Source organism: Pseudophryne corroboree, chromosome 3 (assembly GCF_028390025.1).
Source record: "Pseudophryne corroboree isolate aPseCor3 chromosome 3, aPseCor3.hap2, whole genome shotgun sequence".
Classification (NCBI taxonomy): Eukaryota; Metazoa; Chordata; class Amphibia; order Anura; family Myobatrachidae; genus Pseudophryne; species Pseudophryne corroboree.
The window spans coordinates 564,975,326-564,998,071 of NC_086446.1; the positions used below are offsets into that span (position 1 = coordinate 564,975,326).

At 45.5% G+C, this 22,746-nt stretch overlaps 1 protein-coding gene across 1 annotated transcript in view; it reads right to left on the reverse strand.

The window, feature by feature from the left end:
- Positions 1–22,746, reverse strand: part of LOC135057340 (lysosomal alpha-glucosidase-like) — a 138,637-nt gene that overhangs the window by 85,042 nt on the left and 30,849 nt on the right. Inside the window, exons 6-8 of the mRNA XM_063963230.1 lie at positions 21,602–21,720; positions 1,262–1,393; positions 1,019–1,129 (exon numbers count right to left, since the gene is read on the reverse strand). Coding sequence (XP_063819300.1) covers positions 1,019–1,129; positions 1,262–1,393; positions 21,602–21,720 — 362 coding nt within the window. The remainder of the gene's footprint in view (positions 1–1,018; positions 1,130–1,261; positions 1,394–21,601; positions 21,721–22,746) is intronic.

A 22,746-nucleotide genomic window follows, 5' to 3' on the forward strand; every position in this document is an offset into this window, starting at 1 on the left:
GATGAATGAAGACTTGGGACTGGTACTAGGCTGAAGTAGACAACAGATAGACTAGAAATAGATGGAGGTCCAATGCAGGATCACTCCGATGGTCCAGAGAGTAGCACTAGTACTGGTGGATAGGAATATCAGAGTTGCACTGATTATATCTGGAGTATCATTAGCACTGTGGGAGTAAGTACTGGAGGGGGTGGAGAGGACTGAGGGTAAGTACAGTAGGGGATGGAAAGAGGACTGTGGGGGTAAGCACAGTAGAGGGTAGAGAGATGACTGTAGGGGTAAGTACAGGAGGGGTGGCTAGAGGACTATGGGGGTAAGAACAGACAGGAAGGGATAATGCCCCCCCGTGGAAGACCAGACCCAGTGCTAAGTTGCACTGGTCTATTACACAACATAAAAATGGATGCGTCACATCCTGTTTACCAGATGACTTGTCCTAAATCAATATTGGGATTTTAAAACCACACATCATCATCAGTGGTCATAACTCCTGCGGAGATGAAAACCACAGGGTAAGGTTTGGTTTTTAAGAATTAGAATTTAAATAGATATTTTGGAAATTTACAACTTGTACTTTTCAAAGATCACAATTGCTACAGGTTGAACTTAAGGTGCATACACACGGAGAGATTTTAACTATGAGACATTTTTACTGAGCGTTTTCCCTTGAACTGGCAGTAGGAGATTTTGACTAACTTTACCAGCGATTTTGACTACAGTAAGTGTGCAAACGATTTTGGCTATGGGCGATTTTGGCTAACTCATTTAAGCAAGGGGATGCTTTTTCTTCTCCAGCAAACTAGCCAAAATTAACTTGCCTGCACAGTCTATTTTTAGCAGCGATAGCGACCTGGCGGGGACGCGCATCACTATCGCTGGCTGTGTACACACAGAGCGATATGCACTAACTTTCTGAGCGATTTTGACTATATAGTCAAAATTGCTCAGCTATATCACTCTGTGTGAATGGACCTTAAAACAAATAAGCATATATACCCATTTTTAGTGTTCACTATACCTTGCCAACAAGAGGTTGGCCTGTCTCATTGGTGATAAAAACACCTCTCTTCAGCCCATCCTCATAGGGTAGATAACTTCCATTGGAGCTGGTGAGGCCAATGGCTGGTTCCTGAGGAGAAACAAACAAGGAATGGAATAAACATGAAATCACATAAGTAAGACACTGCTTAGCTCCATGTAATACATGGTTAAATCATATCCACAGGTACACACACACAGATTTCCATACATTGATCCTTACCATTATCAAGATGTATTTCATGCCCATTTCATGAAATTCATTGACCATCTGTGGCATATCACCAAAACGTTTTGGGTCGTAGGTAAAATCTAGGTACTCATACATGTAGTCAATGTCATTCCACTGCACATCCTAAGAAATATAATACAAATATTGGATAATAATGAGTCTATATTCACATGTCTATTTACCTTTAATGCTGTCTTCTCTTAAAAATGCTTTTACAACTCAAACAGCATCCTCTACCTGTATGAAATGTTTAAAGATTTTATATGACTATAGGAGCACTGTGCTGGCTGCGAGCAAATTAAATAGGCTTAAAAAATGATTTTATTGTTTTGGTAGGAGGGTAACTATTGTTCTTAATATTTTCCCAGAAACTGTAACAGTCATACTTCAGAGCATGATGTAACATCAATGTCCTACAAGCAGACTAAAGAACTATTAGTGTTGTGAGTAGTGGTAAGGAGGAAAGACCCAATGCTGTAGTCAGCCTAGAAAGCGTCTAGGCACCTGTAATACTTATTATGCCAGAAAGTAAGCTCTTTATATGATGTTCATTCTCTGCACTGGTCAGGCCCTTACAGCCAGGCCAGCATTTCTGAGCCCAGAGTGTAATTTGTAATCAGTGAGCTCAACCGACCTAGGGGCAGATGTATTAACTTGGAGACGGCATAAGGAAGTGATAAACCAGTGATATGTGCAAGGTGATAAAGGCACCAGCCAATCAGCTCCAATATGTAAATTAACAGTTAGGATCTGATTGGCTGGTGCCTTTATCACCTTGCACATATCACTGGTTTATCACTTCCTTATGCCTTCTCCAGGTTAATACATCTGCCCCATAATGTTATGTGTGCAGCAGCTGCAAATCTGTCGGTTCTGCTTTCTGCATTGATTAGCACCTGGATCCGGCTGCTCCCTTCTGTTGTTCTCGTTTCCTAGCATCTGATCACCTGGACCTCATTACCTGCAACTCAAGCCTGACTATCATGTGATTGGTCTGTCTCCCTTTAACTAGGGAGTATCCACATACCACCAGGCCAGTGATAGAGTTCAGTATCAGAGAGAGTCAGGATCTAGTCTGGACTCTTTAGAGCCTGTTTCTGTGAGCTCAGCACGTGGCCATTGCACGCTGTGCAAGTTCCCAGTCTCTTGTGTCCTGGTAACTGGCCCCAGTATTCCTGCACCCAGTTCATCTTGGACCTGTATCTACTACAACTATATATCCAGTGTGTCCTTCTGCCATGGAATCCCTGCTTCAAGATATCCGTGCACCATTCCAGCCAGTCTTGCACCTTGCCTCAGTAATCCTGCACCTGTCCAGTTTTGCAAACCACAGTCTAATCACACAGACCTTTCTGCAAGTTCATCTCCATTCAGTACCTGCAATTGTGTATCCAGACTCCAAACAAACTCCTGTGAATTCTGCCAAATTCCAGCTCTGCAATCCAGAACTTACAGACTGCAAGTTTAAGTTTCCCTCTGTGACCCAGCTCAGCTCTCATCAAACCTCTGCCATTAGCCCTGCTGTGTCAGTCACTCTGCAATTAACCCCTGCCTTACCAGCTGCATTTCTCCAGGTAAATTATTCTGTTAATACCTTGTGGACTCGTGTGCAGATACCAGGTGACCCTGGCAGGGGGCCGCGACCTTGCGGGGTTCCTTGATGAACACCCCCCGGTGTGTTAAACTCTGTGCCTCTGTTCTGGGTTGCGCCAACCACCTGGTGTCTGCTTCCAGAATACAGGTGCTTCCCAACACCTAACTCTAGTAGGCCATGACTGCCATCAGACCTAAGCTAACCAGTTGCCATCCTCCAAATATTTAGCAAGGCAATAATATTTCTAAAACACGCATCATAGCTTAATACACTGCTGGGCAAAATACTGTAGTAATGAAAATGATGCTCTTTTCTTTCATGATACTTTGAGAAACCAGAAATACATTTGGTGGCCATAGTCTTACTGGAGAACTTTCAGTAGCCCTTGTATTCTCAGAAGGTCAATTTAAAGTAAAGTCAACTATTAAATGATACTGAATGTGAATTTTTGCTCTGCTGTCTCCAAATACAGTACATGATAGTTATATGTAGCTTTGAGCATAGCTGTGTATAATAGTGTATAATCTGCCCACTGGCTATGGTGCCTCAGACTCTACACCTTAAAGATCCTTCCGCTCCCCAGTTTCATGTGCTGTGTGTATCAGAGCTCATATACAGGAATGGTTGTATACTAGAGATGAGCGGGTTCGGTTCGTCGAGATCCGAACACCCCAAACTTCACGTGGATTACATGGGTCCGAGGCAGCCTCGGTTCTTCCCACCTTACTCGCAAAACCTGAAGAGGCAAAACGTCATCATCCCGCTGTCCGATTCTCGCGAGATTCGGATTCCATATAAAGAGCCGCGCGTCGCCGCCATTTTCACTCGTGCATTGTAGATTAAGCGGAGAGGACGTGGCTACGTTCTCTGCCTGAATAGCCCAATATCAGCTCAATATCTGTACTCCGTATCAGTGCTGCATTGTGGTGACCAGTATACTACAGTACAATTGTCCATTGCTGTATTTTGCTGCTCCGTGTCAGTTCTAGTATCCTGAACAGTGCTCAATATCTGTGCTCAGTATCAGTGCTGCATTGTGGTGACCAGTATATAATACTGCAGTACAATAGTCCATTGCTGTATCTTGCTGCTCCGTGTCAGTTCAAGCATCCTGAACAGTGCTCAATATCTGTGCTCAGTATCAGTGCGGCAGTGTGGTGACCAGTATATAGTAGTACAGTACAGTAGTCCATTGCTGTATCTTGCTGCTCCGTGTCAGTTCTAGTATCCTGAACAGTGCTCAATATCTGTGCTGCATTGTGGTGACCAGTATATAGTAGTACAGTACAGTAGTCCATTGCTGTATCTTGCTGCTCCGTGTAAGTTCTAGTATCCTCATCAGTGCTCAATATCTGTGCTCCGTATCAGTGCTGCATTGTGGGGACCAGTATATAGTAGTACAGTACAGTAGTCCATTGCTGTATCTTGATGCTCCGTGTCAGTTCTAGCAGTTCTAGTATCCTTGTGATAGGTGGCTAAGCGTACCTGCAGTCTCACGCCTGTCCAGTTGCGGTCTCTCTGGTCGTTTGGATCTTGCTTGTCGCGACGTCGGGCGGAATCTGTGTGGGAAGGCTGCGTAGGACCTGGGCAGAGGGGACGGGGATACCCCAGTATAGTCAACACCCCCCTTTAAAGGTGAAAGGACCACTACGGTGGGATACAGTAACAACGATTTATTATAGACAGGGTTAGTCACTGGTCCATGTGACTAAATTCACCTCTTAGAGTTCAGTGCAATTCAATAAGCCACGATACTTTGTCACATACTAAAAATATAACATAACATTAACACAAGAGCATTTCAGAATTTCAACACTCAGACGTCTTATACAGCTGTTTCATGAGTATGCATGCGTTATACTGACGGGTCACTAGATGGCGCTAGATTGGATATGTTCAGTTTATGCTGCTGACAAAATGTTCCAGCTATATCACTGTCCTACAGGGGGTGCTGTAGAATGAGTTCGCACTGTGCACAGTATTTGTAATCCAACGGGTGGTGCCGTGGAGCAGCTACTTGCCATGTATAGCACCAGTTTCCAATAGAGGGCGCTGTGGAGTAAGTCATATCACAGTATAGTAATGCTTCAAATAGAGGGCGCTGTGGAGTAAGTCATTTCACAGTATAGCAATGCTTCAAATAGAGGGCGCTGTGGAGTAAGTCATATCACAGTATAGCAATGCTTCAAATAGAGGGCGCTGTGGAGTAAGTCATATCACAGTATAGTGGGTCACAGAGCAAATGACCCAATCCTGGCACACACATTGTGCTGCAGCTCAAACAGTCTAGGGATAAGTGTCACTTCGTGTTTTCCTTGCAATTGCAGTGGTAAGGGGAAGCAGAGGGTTTCACACAACCCTATCCCTTAAGGCTCTCTCTGGTACAATGGCAGGCAGCTCCAAATAAATCCCACATGTCCCTCTCCTTGTACATAGAGTCCTGCTGTGATCTGTCCCAAGGGACTGTGATGTTGCAAGCTGTCAGGGTGATCACTGTTGGTCTGGGTGCCCATATGTGGGGGCTGTCTGGGGTGAAGTAGAGTACCTGCATTATCTGCTGCTGTTGCCAGCTCCTGCCGGTCACTTCTCACTGCTGCTTTTCAGGATGACAGCCGTCTCTCGCTGCCCAGTCTCTCCCAGCGCAGCGCGCCTCCAGACCTCCGCGTACAGCTCTTCACACCCACACATGACACACTGCCTACTGTTCCACTGCCATGCTGCTCTCTCCCTCTGCTCACTGCAGCTCTCCTTCCTGCTTCTCTCCCCACACAACACGGCCAATCAGAGCGCTCCCAGCTTCCCGCTCTGCAGGGATCCTGATGGAAAGCCCAGGGTCCTAGTGCTATATATATTCCTCTCCTGGTTGCCATAGTTGCTTAGAAACCAGTGTAAAAAGGATTTTAATCCTCACAGTGCATCTGCAACTGGTTTAACTAGCAGAAGGGGTACCCCAAACGCGGGTATCACATCCTCATCAGTGCTCACTGCTCAGTATAACTGCTCATTGTCTTGTGCTGCTCAGTATCACTTCTCGGTATCACTGCTCAGTAGTATCATCAGTGCTCAGTATCACTGGTCAGTGTCATGTCAGAACAAAATGTTTTGGAGGTTGTGGAGGTGTCTTCCTCAGAGGAGTCTGTACCAGGTACTCAGAATTGCCTTGAGTGGTTTCATCCCATTAGGATGGAGACAGAATGGCTGGATAGCCTAGGAAATAAGATTCCTCAGAGTTCATTAGGGCATACTCTATTAAGTTGCTGGGAAAAAAGCTACGAAGAATGCTCTAGATATGGATCAGTCCATTTCATCTAGGACCCCCACAGCTCCTGATACAAAGGTCTTGCAGGCCAATGTGGACATCGATGCTGACACAGGGATCGACACAGAAGTTAGAGGGGGGCACTATGATAGATTGGAATATAAAATTCAGACATACCTATACAAATAGAGAAAAATTATTGTATTCTAACTGCAAAATCATTAGTGACATTCCCAGTTTCTGAAGAGTTGAATACCCTATTTGAAAGATCCTGGTTAAACCCAGAAGAGGGTTTTCACATCCCCAATAAAGTACTTAAGACATATCCCTTTCCTGAGGAGGATAGAAGGAGATGGGAGATTCCTCCCATAATGGACATTTCAGTGTCCAGGCCATCAGGGGTAATTACATTACCTGTATCAGGCTCGGCCTCGTTAAAGGAGCCGACTGACTGCAAGATAGAGACAACTCTAAAATCCATTTACACGGCTACTGGAGCCACTGTTGCATGCACTTGGGTAGCTAGGGCTATGTTAAAATGGTCAGACAAATTAATAGAAGACCTTGATACAATCCATAGGGATGATGTTGTCTTGATTCTAGGTCACATAATGGATTCGACTAATTTTATGGTGAAAGCCATGAGGGACATTGGGCTGATGAATTCTAGAGCATCCTCCATGGCAGTAGCGTCTCGCAGAGGTCTCTGGATCCGCCAATGGAACGCAGACGCCGAATCAAAGAGGTACCTCCCCTTCGCAGGTGAGACACCGCTTGGGGACACTCTGAATACAAATCCTTCCGCAGCACCACCTGTGAGAAGATGTAACTCTGCTTCTCTGATGCAGTCCCCTTGGGCTGCCAGATCGAGAAAATTCGGGAGGGCCTACTTCTGCACGAGGCTAGGCTATGGAAAGAGCAGAAAGTCTGCACCCTCTACAGGTGCACGGGTTCAGAGGTTGGATTCTACTCCCTCAGCGTGATGCGGAAGGACTCCCATGTGGGGGTCCACTGGGGGGGGGGGGAAATCTCATCTACATCACTACAGGGGAGCCTTAGTGATTATTATTATATCCCGGATAATAAAAATTATTACCCAGGGTTAGAAACTGGATTCAGGAGTTTCCCCCTGGCTGTTTGTTTAATCAGCCCTGCCAATTGTTAGGACAGTGGGTTTGTCCCTGTTATATTAAAAAAAAAAAAAGTTGTTTTTTAAAGTGCCATCCTGTCTGTAACTGCAGTGCCACTCCTAGATGGGCCAGGTGTTTGTGCCGCACACTTGTGTCGCTTAGCTTAGTCATAGAGCTACCTCATTGCCCTCTTAGTTCTTGGTACATATGGGACAGCTACTTCTTGGCATGATGTGCTGTTTGGGGACTATTTTTTTAAAAGTGCCATCCTGTCTGACGCTTCCGTATATGTCCAGTGGTACTGCCATTCGATATAATGCCCGACATTACTGGCATTTAATTCCAGTGATTTTGTCATTTTCTTCCAGTGATTTGGACCAATAATACCATTGATTAGAACGAATAATTCCTGTGATATTGCCTTATAATTCACATGATACTGGAGTCTAATTCTAGTTGGGTCAGGTGTTTGTGTCGCTTAGCTTAGCCATCCAGTGACCGCCATCCAGCGACCTTGGTGCACCTCTTTTTTTTTTTTTTCTTTTTTTTTCTTCTTTGCATCGTGTGCTGTTTGGGGACTATTTTTTTAACTGCCATCCTGTCTGACACTGCAGTGCCACTCCTAGATGGGCCAGGTGTTTGTGCCGCCCACTTGGGTCGCTTAGCTTAGTCATCCTTGGTGCAAATTTTAGGACTAAAAATAATATTGTGAGGTGTTCAGAATAGACTGGAAATGAGTGGAAATTATGGTTATTGAGGTTAATATACTGCTCAAAAAAAATAAAGGGAACACTAAAATACATCCTAGATCTGACTGAATGAAATATTCTTATTAAATACTCTGTTCTTTACATAGTTGAATGTGCTGACAACAAAATCACACAAAAATGATCAATGGAAATCAAATTCATTAACCCATGGAGGTCTGGATTTGGAGTCACACTCAAAATTAAAGTGGAAAAACACACTACAGGCTGATCCAACTTTGATGTAATGTCCTTAAAACAAGTCAAAATGAGGCTCAATAGTGTGTGTGGCCTCCACGTGCCTGTATGACCTCCCTACAATGCCTGGGCATGCTCCTGATGAGGTGGCGGATGGTCTCCTGAGGGATCTCCTCCCAGACCTGGACTAAAGCATCTGCCAACTCCTAGACAGTCTGTGGTGCAACGTTGCGTTGGTGGATGGAGCGAGACATGATGTCCCAGATGTGCTCAATTGGATTCAGGTCTGGGGAACGGGCAGGCCAGTCCATAGCATCAATGCCTTCATCTTGCAGGAACTGCTGACACACTCCAGCCACATTAGGTCTAGCATTGTCTTGCATTAGGAGGAACCCAGGGCCAACCGCACCAGCATATGGTCTCACAAGGGGTCTGAGGATCACATCTCGGTACCTAATGGCAGTCAGGCTACCTCTGGCGAGCACATGGAGGGCTGTGCGGCCCCCCAAAGAAATGCCACCCCACACCATTACTGACCCACTGCCAAACCGGTCATGCTGGAGGATGTTGCAGGCAGCAGAACGTTCTCCTTGGCGTCTCCAGACTCTGTCACGTCTGTCACATGTGCTCAGTGAGAACCTGCTTTCATCTGTGAAGAGCACAGGGCACCGGTGGCGAATTTGCCAAACGTCCTGCATGGTGTTGGGCTGTAAGCACAACTCCCACCTGTGGATGTCGGGCCCTCATACCACCCTCATGGAGTCTGTTTCTGATCATTTGAATAGACACATACACATTTGTGGCTTGCTGGAGGTCATTTTGCAGGGCTCTGACAGTGCTCCTCCCGTTCCTCCTTGCACAAAGGCGGAGGTAGCGGTCCTGCTGCTGGGTTGTTGCCCTCCTACGGTCTCCTCCACGTCTCCTGATGTACTGGCCTGTCTCCTGGTAGCGCCTCCATTCTCTGGACACTACGCTGACAGACACAGCAAACCTTCTTGCCACAGCTCGCATTGATGTGCCATCCTGGATGAGCTGCACTACCTGAGCCACTTGTGTGGGTTGTAGGGAGGTCATACAGGCACGTGGAGGCCACACACACTACTGAGCCTCATTTTGACTTGTTTTAAGGACATTACATCAAAGTTGGATCAGCCTGGAGTGTGTTTTTCCACTTTAATTTTGAGTGTGACTCCAAATCCAGACCTCCATGGGTTAATAAATTTGATTTCCATTGATCATTTTTGGGTGATTTTGTTGTCGGCACATTCAACTATGTAAAGGACAAAGTATTTAATAAGAATATTTCATTCATTCAGATCTAGGATGTGTTATTTTAGTGTTCCCTTTATTTTTTTGAGCAGTGTAACACTATAGGAGAAAATTATCTCCAAATTCTATGATTTAAGCTGTTTTTGAGGGTTTAAAAAAAAAAAAACGCCCGAATCCAAAACGCACCCGAATCCGACAAAAATTCTTAAGGGAGGTTTTGCCAAAACGCGTCCGAATCCAAAACACGACCGCGGAACCGAATCCAAAACCAAAACACAAAACCCGAAAAATGTCCGGTGCACATCTCTATAATGGATACTGTAAAAAAAAATGTTGCTATCATCTAAAATTGTAAGTGTCTAAAAGGGGATGGCATAGGGATCCCGACGCTTGGGATGCCGACAGTCAAAATGCCAACAGTGGCATCCTGATGCTCAGGACCCCGACACCTATTTGATAAGTAAAGTACCTCTAACCTCCCTAACCCTCCTTTAACGCAGCCTGACCCTAATCCTTTTACCCCCGTAGCCTAGCCCTAAGCCTCCTCAGTGGTGCCTAACCTTAATCCCTCCTCCCCGCAGCCTAAACCTAACCCTTCCTCCCCAGTGCTGTCTAACCCTAACCCTTCTTCCCTGCAGCCAATCCCTAACCTTCCCCCCTCCTGCAGCCTAACCCTCTCACTGCAGCCTAATCCTAAACCCCCACCCCAGTGCAAAGTCCCGGCAGACCTCGATCGGGATTCTGGTGTTCGGGATCCTGGCGTCGGCATTTAATTCCATGTAGGCATTCAGAGCAGTATTGGGTTTCCGGCTTCATTATTCCAACTGCCGGGATCCAGAATGCCAGGATCCTGATTGGATCCTGTCTGAAAGAGTTGATCTTTTTTTATAAAAAGATCGGCTCTAGACCCATGGATTTTAGAAATAGTGTCCCAGGGGTACAAACTGGAGTTTCAAGACGTTCCCCCTCGACATTTTTTCAAATCAGCCTTACCAGCTTCGCTTCCGAACAGGGAGGTAGTATGCGATGCAATACAAAAGTTGTCTGAATCAAGTCATTGTCAAGGTTCCCCCGTCACAACAGGGAGAAGGCTTTTATTCAAGCCTGTTTGTGGTCCCTAAACCGGATGGCTCGGTCAGACCAATTCTGAACCTAAAGTCCCTCAATCTTTACCTAAGAAAATTCAAATTTAAGATGGAATCTCTCCGAGCAGTGATCTCCAGTCTGGTGGAAGGGGATTTCATGGTGTCAGTCGACATAAAGGATGCCTACTTTTTTTTTTTAATTCAACAATTTTTATTAGATTTTTTATAGAAATACAAGAACAGGGAAGACCTTCATGATACAGACATACCAAAAACCAGAGAGAAACCGGTATAGTTACAATAATCCTGAGGATTCACAGGACATCAGTATACCCGAGAGGTCAGTAAAGAAGACAGAGAGGAGGAGGGGGGGGAGGCGTGAGAAACAAATGGGGAAAACAATACAAGTATAATCATATCGTGAATGAGTAGCGGCCAAAGAAGTCCTAAGTAAAAATATGAAAGAAGTAATTCAGGCATGGTTAGCCATTCTAACCAAAGAGAAGGTTCAGTACCCATATGGCATCAGACTAAACATACAGCATGGGGTATTAAAATTGATATAATTGCATTTCCTAAGAAAACAGCAGGGGGTCCCAAAGGAACAGTACATGGGCCTAGGTTGTCAAGAGGCCCTATCGATTTGTCTATATAGATACCACGTTGTGGTCTGAAAAAGTTTATAGATGAACGACTGTACTTTCGGGTCTAGAGTATCAATATACCTCTCCCACTTCTTGGCAAACCGCCTGACCCCCAATTCAATATCGGGAAGAGTAGCACGCCTCTCAAAATAAATAATCCGGAGGGTCATGTGTTTCACAGCCATCAAAGAAGGGGTAGACGGTTTGATCCAATTATTAAGAATTTGTTTCTTGGCAATTGTCAGGATAACAAAGAGTACCGGAACAATGTCCCTATCTTCACGCCCAAGAGACCACTCCCTAAAATCAAGTAGCAAACAAGCCCTCGGGCGTTTTATTAACCGTAAGTTAAATACTGTGTTGAGATAAGCGACCACCTTGTACCAAAACTTAGATATTTTCCGGCAAGACCACATATTGTGGTACAAGGTGGCACTCTGCGCAGTACATTTGATGCAACAGCCAGTGTCGTCTGGGACCATGTGTGCCCTCTGATTAGGCGCTATATATGCCCTTTGGAGCGTCTTCAAGTGAACCTCTTGCAAAGAGGCAGAGTATAAGAACCTAAAAGTGGGTAAAATGTTATCTAACAATTCAGCGCACGATCCCATATTGGGGATATCTCTGGACCATGAAGACAACGCGGAATCCCAGAGCCGGTCTCTATATGAGACCCTAAAGGTGTTTCTGAAGTAACTAAGATGGTAAGGACAATCTTTAGTAAGCACCATTAAGGTGCGCAGCGGGTCTGTGGTAGCCTCAGAAATCATTGGGTGAGACTGGGATTGAGCAAAGTGTCTAGCCTGCAGGTACATAAAAAATTCCCGGTGGGAAATACCAAATTTTATCTGGATATCAGAGAAAGAAAGCACTGCGTTGCCTCCTGGGTCGTATATGTCTCTAATAGCTGCGATCCCCTTTTCTCTCCAACTCAAAAAATGTGCGTTATCAAGGCCAGGAAGGAAACATGGGTTACCCCAAAACGTAGTGTGAAGAGAGGTGTCAGGTTTTCTCTGGGCTTTAGTGTGAGTGGCCTGCCATGCTTGATATGTATGCCAAAATAAAATATTATGTTTTATCTCAGATGGGAGACGGGAGTTTGGGGTGTGTAAGAGTGCAGCAGGGGAGAAAGGATGGAATACGGCCAGTTCAAGTGGCAAGTTCGTAAATACTGATCTGCCCCAAAGCCAGTCTGTGATATACCGGTACATCGCTGCTCTACTAAATAGAACAGGATCCGGGATTCCCATACCTCCCTCTTCACGGAATAGCTGTAACCTAGAGTAGGGGACTCTTGGTCGTTTACCTGCCCATAGAAATCTAGTGAAACACTGTTTAAGAAAAAGGACATCTTTCTCAACAAGGGCAATAGGGAGCATAAGAAGAAAATAAGCAATCTTGGGAAAAACAACAGATTTAATAACTTCTGCGCGACCCATAAGAAACAAGGGCAGAGACGCCCAGTCTGTAAGGATTTTAGACACCTTGGACAAAATAGGACCAAAATTAACCGCATATAGATCCGGGAGGGAAGTAGGGATCTGAACCCCTAAATATCTAAGACTATCTCGAGCCACTGGGAATCGGGACAGGACCGGGTGTAATGGAAAGAGGGAAGAGTCTCCTGAAAGGAGGAGAAGCTCGGATTTAGATATATTAATTTTGTATCCCGCAAAGGAACCAAATTGTTCAATCAGGGAGACAATCGCAGGGATGGACGTATCAGGATGAGAAATAAATAGAAGCATGTCGTCAGCATACAGTGATAATTTTACCATTGTGTCCATTATTTTTATGCCTGTAAATCTGGGAGAATTTCTCAGGGAAACAGCTAGGGGTTCTAAAGCTAAGGCAAATAATAAAGGTGACAAGGGGCAGCCCTGACGTGTGCCACTCTGGATAAGAAAAGGGGATGAGAGGATACCATTCCCCAAAACTTGAGTGGAGGGAGATTCATATAATCGGGAAATAAGAGAGACAAAGTTTTCAGGTGCACCAAAGCGGTGAAGCGTTTCATACAGATGGTCCCAGGTGACCATGTCGAACGCCTTTTCGTCATCAAGTGACAATAATGCATTAGTGTCAGTGGGTTTGGAAAGCTGAAAGGCCTGCATAACAGTCAAGACCTTTCGGATATTGCTCACTGATTGCCGACCCCAGACAAATCCAGTCTGGTCTGTATGAACTATATCAGGGACTATGAATTTGAGTCTATTCGAGAGGATTTTGGTGAACAATTTATAATCCGTGTTTAGAAGGGAGATCGGACGATAAGAACTGGGAGACTCAGGATCCCGGCCAGGCTTCGGGATAACCTTTATGACTGTGGAATTAAAATATTGGGGCAAGGGAGCACACTGCATAAAATAATTAAATAGACAGAAAGAGGTTCGCACAGTATAGTAGATAGAATTTTATAGTAGTCATTGGCAAAACCATCAGGGCCCGGAGTCTTCTCAGTCTTCAGTCCAGCTATTGCTAAAGAAACTTCCTCAGTGGTGATAGTTGCAAGAAGAGAGGTACAGTGCAACTCTGACATTTGAGGCAGATCAGTAGAAGACCAAAAGCTAGACTTGTGGGTCTGGTTAATAACAGGACGTGCATAAAGAGTGGTATAAAAAGACTGTAGCACCTCAGCAATCTCGGCCGAGGTCCGTACTCTGTCCCCACCTTGGGTGAGCAGAGAGTGAATGACCACTTTAGGGTGTCTGCCTTTTAATAAACGGGATAACAGTTTGCCAGACTTATTGCCATATCTGTAAATGCCACAGTCTCTTGAAAATGAATATTTAGCTTCCATTTGAGAAAGGAGGGTATCAAACAGTGTTTTTTGTGTAAGGTATCGTTCCCTAGTAGAAGGGGAGGGGGAAGATTTAAATTCCTGAAAAGAGTGAGTAAGAGCCGCCTGGGCTTCCAAATATTGTGAGTTTAAATCTAAATCCCTTTTTTTACTATAGGATATAATGTGCCCCCGAATAACTGATTTTGACGCCTGCCAGAAAAGAGCAGGATCCTCGCTCAGAGTTTCTCCATTATGCGTATGATAATCCAGCCATGCTGCATCTAATGAGGAGCGGAATTTCAGAGAGCCACTTAAATGAGAGGGGAAGTGCCAGGAGCGAAAAGGGGATTTTTCTGAGAGGAGCATCAATTTCATCCAGCATAAAGCATGGTCCGAAATACGGATATCCTCAATTTTAGAGTCAGCCACTTTTGAGAAAAAGGAGTCAGATAACAGCAGATAATCAATCCTCGAGAACGTGTGGTGCGCAGCTGAGAGGCATGTAAATTCCCTTTCTAATGGGTAGCATGCGCGCCACACATCCACTAAGGACAACTGCGAGCAAATATAGGGGATACCAATACGTGGTAACGAGGGTGGAGCGCGAGGGGGGGGGGGGGGGGGATTTATCCAAGGTTGGAGAAGAATATAAATTAAAATCTCCACCCAAGATTATAGGAATTTCAGAGTAGCTTAGTAGCTTAGTGACCATGTTCGTATAAAATTGCTTAGAGTACTGATCGGGAGCATAAATATTACAAAGTAGGAACCTGGATGCATACAATGTGACATCTGCCAGTACATACCGACCCTGAGTGTCCTCTAAAATCGTATGGACAGAGATAGGGACCGTGTGCCGTGCTAAAATAATCACTCCCCTAGCCTTAGAAGAGAAGGAGGAAGATGCTACCACAGACCAACCCATAGTGTTCAGTTTTACCACCTCATTTGGCATAAGGTGAGATTCCTGAATGAAAACAACATCCATCCCCACCTTCCGAAGATAGAGCAAAATCTTTCTGCGTTTAGCTGGGGAGTTGATCCCTCCCACATTCCACGTGCCGACACTCAAACTAGCCATGCATCAAATGAACTGGGAAAACCTGAAAACCTGCGCAGTAATCATGATATCTACAGCCGCCGAAAAACGGATACAAATCATACCGGGATGGACACATAAGGAGGAGAAGGGGAGGGGGAGAAGAAAAGAGGGACAGAAACATAGAAAACACACAAAATATAACATTAACATTGTGAAAGAAAGTCCTGCTAAGGACAATCATAACTTCAGAAAACGAGAACAACTGGTTCAAGTAAGCACAGAGGCCGTCATAGACTGCCAATGAGCCAGCCAGAATTATGAAAACCTGAGGAAAAAATGAGGGAGGGGGCGCCCTTACCCACCCTCGGCAACATAATATATGAAAATATACATAGGAAAAATAACAAGAAAATATCAGAGCACACAGAGCATGTTACAGAAAAAGAAAAACGCAGCCTGTCGCATAAGAAGTAGGGGGAGATATCTCCGCTAAGCGTATATAACCATTCTAGAAAGATTACATAGCCACAAAAAGACAACAGATGAATAAGAAAAATCTAAAACAGAAAACAAGGCAAAAAGGTTCAGCCCGCTGGATAAGACCAAAGTCTCTTTTGGGGGAAAAAACACCTGCAGCAGATTCTACAGCAATAATTAAATTGGCAGACATAACCGGAAACAGAGAAGTCCAGGAGCAATACTCAGCCATCTCGATCCAGGGTGTCATCCGCCTGAGAGGAGTCGTCATCTGCCTTGGATGCCTCAGAAACCTAAGCCTCTGCATCTGCAAGATTTGTAAAGTCCCGGAAAGAATTTCCATCAAACAGGCGTAGTCTTGCAGGGAAGAGCACAGCAAATTTTTTATTCGCCTTTACCAAACGGGAGCAAAGGGGGGTAAATTCCCGACGTGCCCGGGATACCTCCGCGGAGTAGTCCTAGAAAATGGCCAAACGAGCTCCCTCCCATTGTAAATTCCTATGCCTCCTGGATGCTGTCCATATTGCCTCCTTATGGAGAAAGTTCAGACATTTAAATATAACCACACGTGGTCTGCTATTAGGTGAAGAACGTGGGGGACCCAGTCTGTGGGCTCTCTCGATAACTCTGCCAGTGCATTCATCTTGGATATGCAACAAATCAAGGAGGGACGTTTGTAAAAAAAAGAGTCAATTCAGGACCTTTCAGTGACTCAGGAAGCCCCAGCACCCGAAGATTCGATCTCCTCGATCTATTTTCAAGATCGTCAACCTTGTTCAGCAGCTGGAAGTGAGATTTCTGGAGCTCATCATATCTGTGCTTAAGATCCCCAACATCCTGAAAAGTCTCCCCCAGCCTTTGTTCATTTGTAAGAACAGTCTTAGATAACTGCTTGATTTGGGATTTTAGGTCTTTTACTGCCTGCTGCATTTTAGCAGCATGTGCATCCATGATAGGCTCCATGGCATCCCTAACAGCTCTCACTACATCAGCATAAGTCACTGGAGAGGCAGGGGAACAGTCAGGCTCACCTGAGGGAGAAATGTGTTTTGCAGAAGCCTGTTTAATGCTGGCAGCAGCCTGCAGACTCGTTTGTGAGCTAGGTGCGGCGGCCATCTTGGATTACCCCGGCCGTTTTTCAGACCTCGATCTCTGGGCTTTAGGGGGCATGGGGGAGGACAGAAACCTTTCCATCCAGTCCCCAGCACTTTCCCACAGGTAGTGTGCGCCAGGTGCGGAGAAAAGCCGCGAGCGGGAGGCGCTGTGTGCTCCGGTTACCGAGGGTGCAGGAGAGCTGCAGCAATCAGCCTTTCCTCACATGGGCGCCGGAACCGGAAGTCAAAGGATGCCTACTTACACGTCCCCATATATTCTCCGCATCAGGCTTACCTGAGGTTTGCTATTCAGGATTGTCATTACCAATTTCAGAATGTTGCCGTTTGGTCTGTCCACGGCTCCGAGGATTTTCACCAAGGTAATGGCGGAAATGATGGTTCTCCTTCGCAAGCAAGGAGTCACAATTATCCATTACCTGGACGATCTCCTGATAAAGGCGAGATCCAAAGACAAGCTGGAACAGGACATTGCGCTCTCCCTGACAGTTCTGCAACAACTTGGTTGGCTCCTAAACTTGCCGAAGTGACCGTTGAATCCGACGAAGCGGCTGTTGTTTTTGGGAATGATTCTGGATACGGAATTACAGAGTTTTTCTTCCAGAAGAGAAGGCTCTGGAAATTCAGAGTTTGGTCAAACAAATTCTAAAACCAGCGAGAATATCAATTCATCAATGCACTCGATTGCTGGGGAAGATGGTGGCGGCCTACGAGGCCATTCAGTTTGGCAGATTCCATGCCAGAGTGTTTCAATGGGACCTATTGGACAAGTGGTCCGGATCCCATCTGCACATGCACCGGAAAATAATTCTGTCCTCAAAGACCAGAATCTCACTCCTGTGATGGCTGCACAGCTCTCAGCTCCTAGAGGGACGCAGGTTCGGGATCCAGGACTGGATCCTAGTAACCACGGATGCGAGTCTCCGAGGCTGGGGAGCAGTCACACAGGGGGAAACCTTCCAGGGAAAATTGTCAAGCCAGGAAGTTTGTCTACACATAAACGTCCTGGAGTTAAGGGCCATTTACAACTGCCTTCTTCAAGCGGAACGTCTTCTTCGCAACCTGCCCGTCCTAATACAGTCGGACAATATAACAGCAGTAGTGCACATAAACCGCCAGGGCGGAACAAAGAGCAGTGCGGCAATGGCAGAGACCGCAAACGTTCTCCGCTGGGAGGAAAGACATACAAGCGCTCTGTCAGCGATCTTCATTCCAGGAGTGGACAACTGGGAAGCAGACTTCCTCAACAGACACAATCCCCATCCAGGAGAGTGGGGTCTTCATCAAGAGGTCTTCACAGAAGTGACAAGTCTTTGGGGAATTCCTCAAATAGACATGATGGCGTCTCACCTCAACAAGAAACTTTAGAGATATTGTTCCAGGTCGAGGGACCCTCAAGCAATAGCAGTGGACGTGCTGGTGACACCATGGGTGTTTCAGTCGGTGTACGTGTTTCCTCCGCTTCCACTCATTCCAAAGGTGCTAAAGATCATAAGAAGAAAAAAGGTTCAGGCGATCCTCATTGTTCCGGACTGGCCAAGGAGGGCTTGGTATCCAGATCTTCAGGAATTACTCATAAGAGATCCCTGGCCTCTTCCTCTGAGAGGATCTGTTACAGCAGGGGCCGTGTGTGTATCACGACTTACCGCGGCTACGTTTGACGGCTTGGCGGTTGAACGCCGGATCCTAGCCCGAAAGGGTATTCCCAGTGAAGTTATTCAGCTAGGGCGTTTTCTCCATTTCCTGCAAGCAGGTGTGGATGCGGGCCTAAAGTTAGGCTCGATTAAAGTACAAATTTCGGCCTTATCGGTTTTCTTTCAAAAACAATTGGCCTCCCTTTTGTGAAAGGAGTTTTGCACATCCAACCTCCATTTGTACCCCCAGTGGCACCATGGGATCTTAACGTGGTGTTGCATTTCCTTAAATCACATTGGTTTGTACCTTTACAGAAGGTAGAGTTGAAATTTCTCACTTGGAAAGTGGTCATGCTATTGGCCTTAGCATCCGCAAGGCGGGTGTCTGAGTTAGCGGCTTTGTCTCACATAGTCCTTATTTAATCGTCCATGAAGATAGAGCGGAGTTGAGGACTCGTCAACAATGTCTGCCGAAGGTGGTTTCATCGTTCCACATAAACCAGCCTATTGTGGTACCGGTGGCTACTGACGCCTTCGCGGAGTCAAAATCTCTCGATGTTGTCAGGGCCTTAAAGATTTATGTCACCAGAACGGCTCAACTTAGGAAACCGGAAGCTCTGTTTGTCCTCTATGCTGCCAACAAGATTGGGACGTCTGCTGCCAAGCAGACTATTGCGCGCTGGATCTGTAATACGATTCAGCATGCTCATTCTACGGCTGGATAGCCGTTACCGAAATCAGTGAAGGCCCACTCTACCAGAAAGGTGGGCTCATCCTGGGCGGCTGCCCGGGGGGGTCTCGGCATTACAACTCTGCCGAGCAGCTACTTGGTTGGGTTCAAACACTTTTGCGAAATTTTACAAGTTTGGTACCCTGGCTGATGAGGACCTCATGTTTGGTCAATCGGTGCTGCAGAGTCATCCGCACTCTCCCGCCCGTTCTAGAGCTTTGGTATAAACTCCATGGTTCTTATGGTGTCCCCAGCATCCTCTAGGACATATGAGAAAATAGAATTTTAATACCTACCGGTAAATCCTTTTCTCTTAGTCCGTAGAGGATGCTGGGCGCCCGTCCCAGTGCGGACTCTATCTGCAGTTATTAGTTATGTTTACACACGGGTTGTGTTATGTTATAGTCAGCCTGTTGCTGACGTTCATGCCGTTGACTGGAGTTCTGTTAAATGCCATGTTGTACGGCGTGTTGGAACTGTGAGCTGGTATGTGTCTCACCTTAGTTAACAATAAATCCTTTTCCTCGAAATGTCAGTCTCCCTGGGCACAGTTCCTATAACTGGAGTCTGGAGGAGGGGCATAGAGGGAGTAGCCAGTTCACACCCCTTTCAAAGTCTTAAAGTGCCCATGTCTCCTGCGGATCCCATCTATACCCCATGGTTCTTATGGTGTCCCCAGCATCCTCTACGGACTAAGAGAAAAGGATTTACCGGTAGGTATTTTACAATCCTATTTTCTCCACTACTACGTAGCAGTAAAGTAGTGTAATAAGGCTCATGGGACAGCTGCTTCTAAGGCAGCTGCTGAATGAATGCAAGAGGCGGAGCCTTCAGTGCTGCTGCTGTGCGGTGCTTACTCAGCTGGCTATCTGCGTGAAACATTGTGATGGATCCCAGCTTGCAACGTTTGTCGCAGTACTGGGATTGCAGTAACATGCAGAAGGCGACTCTTCTACTAAAATGTATTTTGCCTGTTCCTCCTGGAGATCGGCTGAAAATAAAATGCTGCTTGCATGCTGCATTTATAGTCATGATCCATCTCTGAATCAGGGCCATCATTTTTGAGTGGATAGTTATACTATAAGGTCACTATTACAAATGATCTGCCTCATATTGGGGTTAATTCAATTTAGCGCAGATTGAATAGTGCCAGGAATTAGCTCCTGGTGCTATTAAATTCAGTGCGATGTGACGGGGGTTCAAGCAGAAATCCGACAAAAGTGCTGGCATGATGCTGATTTCTGCCCTTAGCGCGGTGGAAACAGCATCATCGGAGAATGGTGGTTCTCGTGACAAAACACTTTACTTAGGGGATAATTCAGAGTTGATCGCAGCAGCAAATTTGTTAGCAGTTGGGCAAAACCATGTGCACTGCAGGGGGGGGGGGTGCAGATATAAATGTGCAGAGAGAGTTAGATTTGGGTGGGTCATTTTGTTTCTGTGCAGGGTAACTGACTGCTTTAGTTTTACACTGCAATTTAGATTTCAGTTTAAACAAACCCCACCCAAATCTAACTCTCTCAGCACGTTATATCTGCCGCCGCGCCCCCCCCCCCCCCCCCCCCTGCAGTGCACATGTTTTTTTCCCAACTGCTAACAAATTTGCTGCTGCGAGGAACTCTGAATTAGGCCCTTAGTCCGTGTAGTCCGTGAGAACTGACCTTCTCCAACAAAACAACGCAATGAATTGAATAGCATCGGGAGCTAATTCCCGGCGCTATTCGATCTGCGCTGCATTGAATTGACCCCATTATCAGGTGGGACAGTTACAACTCCTCTGCATTAGTGGAAATTGTTAATTAATAGAACTGTGCATCTGAATAATATAGCCAGAGACCTTGATTGGGCTATATGTTAACTATATTTCACTATAGAGCTTATCCATAAGTAGCAGCACAGCTATTTCAATTACTTTAATTAAAGTTTTTCTTTTAAGCCATTATTTTTATGTATTTGTGACAATATTCTTATATGAATTTATGTAAACGTTATATTAAACTGTGTGACAGTCTGCAACTTTGTTTTTTGTTTATTGTTGTTGATTAAAGACTGTTAAGGCCCGTACACACTGGTCGATGTATCGGCCGTTCTCTTGAACGGCCGATACATCGCGGGACCGTCTGCCAGTGTGTACGGGCGATACGTCTGTGAACTCCGTCGTTCACAGACGTATCGCGTCGGCCGCGCAGCACAGCCGACAGCCAATATATCTAACGATATATTGGCCCGTCGCTGTGTGTACGGGGCGGTCGTCCGACCGCCCGTACACATGCGGCGGCCGGCGGTGATTGACAGGTGAACTGGGCGGGCGTGAGCGCCCGCCCAGTTCATGACGTCAGTCCCCCGACGGATCGGGCTGTGTGTATGCACAGCACACTGCCCGATCCGTACATAGATATATCTGCAGATCAATTGATCTGCAGATATATCTAATAGTGTGTACCCACCTTTACAGTTTTCCCTTCAGTCACATGCCGCAGTCTGTTTGCTGCTAGTATCCCATTATCTGTACATGACTCTTCTCTGAGAGAGAGAGTTAGGCTCATCAGAATGCCTGGCAATATGTGTTTTTGTTTTCCATACTGTTCTAGATATGTGATTATAAGGTGGAAAAGGATTATTCTCTTACCATAGGAATTTTAGCATTTCTCATGTTTTTCACTGCTTCTCGAGTCATGTTGGAGCTTGTGTAACCCCAGCGGCACAGATGGAATCCAAGGCCCCAGTAGGGTGGCATAAAGGGCAACCCTATAATAAGAATTAAATGGCTTTATTAATTATGACCATATGAGGCTTTTCTAAGTTCCAGTTAAAGTGGTCCTTGAAATTTGCAGTATTCAGCGAAAACCAAGCGAAAAGGCTAGAACATGGGTCTTCAACCTGTGGCCCTCCAGCTGTTGTGAAACCACACATCCCAGCATGCCCTGCCACAGCTTTGCTATTAAGGTATGCTAAAACTGAGGCAGGGCATGCTGGGAAGTGTAATTCCACAGCAGCTGGAGGGCCACAGGATGAAGACCCATGGTCTAGAAAGTCCTCTAAAGTTAATCACATAAAAGAGAATACAGAATTGTAGGGTCTCATTACACAAATGAGAAAAATACAGAAAAAGAATCATGCACAACCAGTGGGATATTTATTATGTTATATATGTCTGTTATATACAGTATGTATTGTTGTATTATGTATGTTATATATTTATGTTATATAAGTATATGTATGTTATATTATATGTATGTTATTTGCATGATTATGAATGTGATCAAATGTTATCATACCATAAACAATAATTGTAGGTGAAGAAGTTGGCATGATCACTGACATGGTTCCACCGTAACAGACCTGAGTGGGCCTGAGTCAGTGGTGGACGCAATGCCAATGTTTGCAGATCTCAGTGATATTTTTGGACTATAAGGTTGCTCAGAAGTTCGATGTAGTCTCCAATGGTACCGATGTTATGTCTTTTATAAGTAAGCTGCGGATGAGGGATGTGCCACCAGTGAGCATCTCTGTACAAATACACATGGCTGTGGCATTAGCTTATTTCCCCAGATCGCGGTGTACAGGATCGCAGTAGTGACGCCATTTTCGTCCAACTCTGAATCAGGCCCAGAGTGATGTAAGAACACATTATTGGAAAACACTGAATGGATTTTAGGTAAATAATTACCATAAAAGTAACATTTATGTTCATACTGTAAGAGGTAAATTTACTAACATTTGTGTTTTTGCCGTTGTCAGCCGAGATCAATCTCTGCTGACATCGGCCGTTTG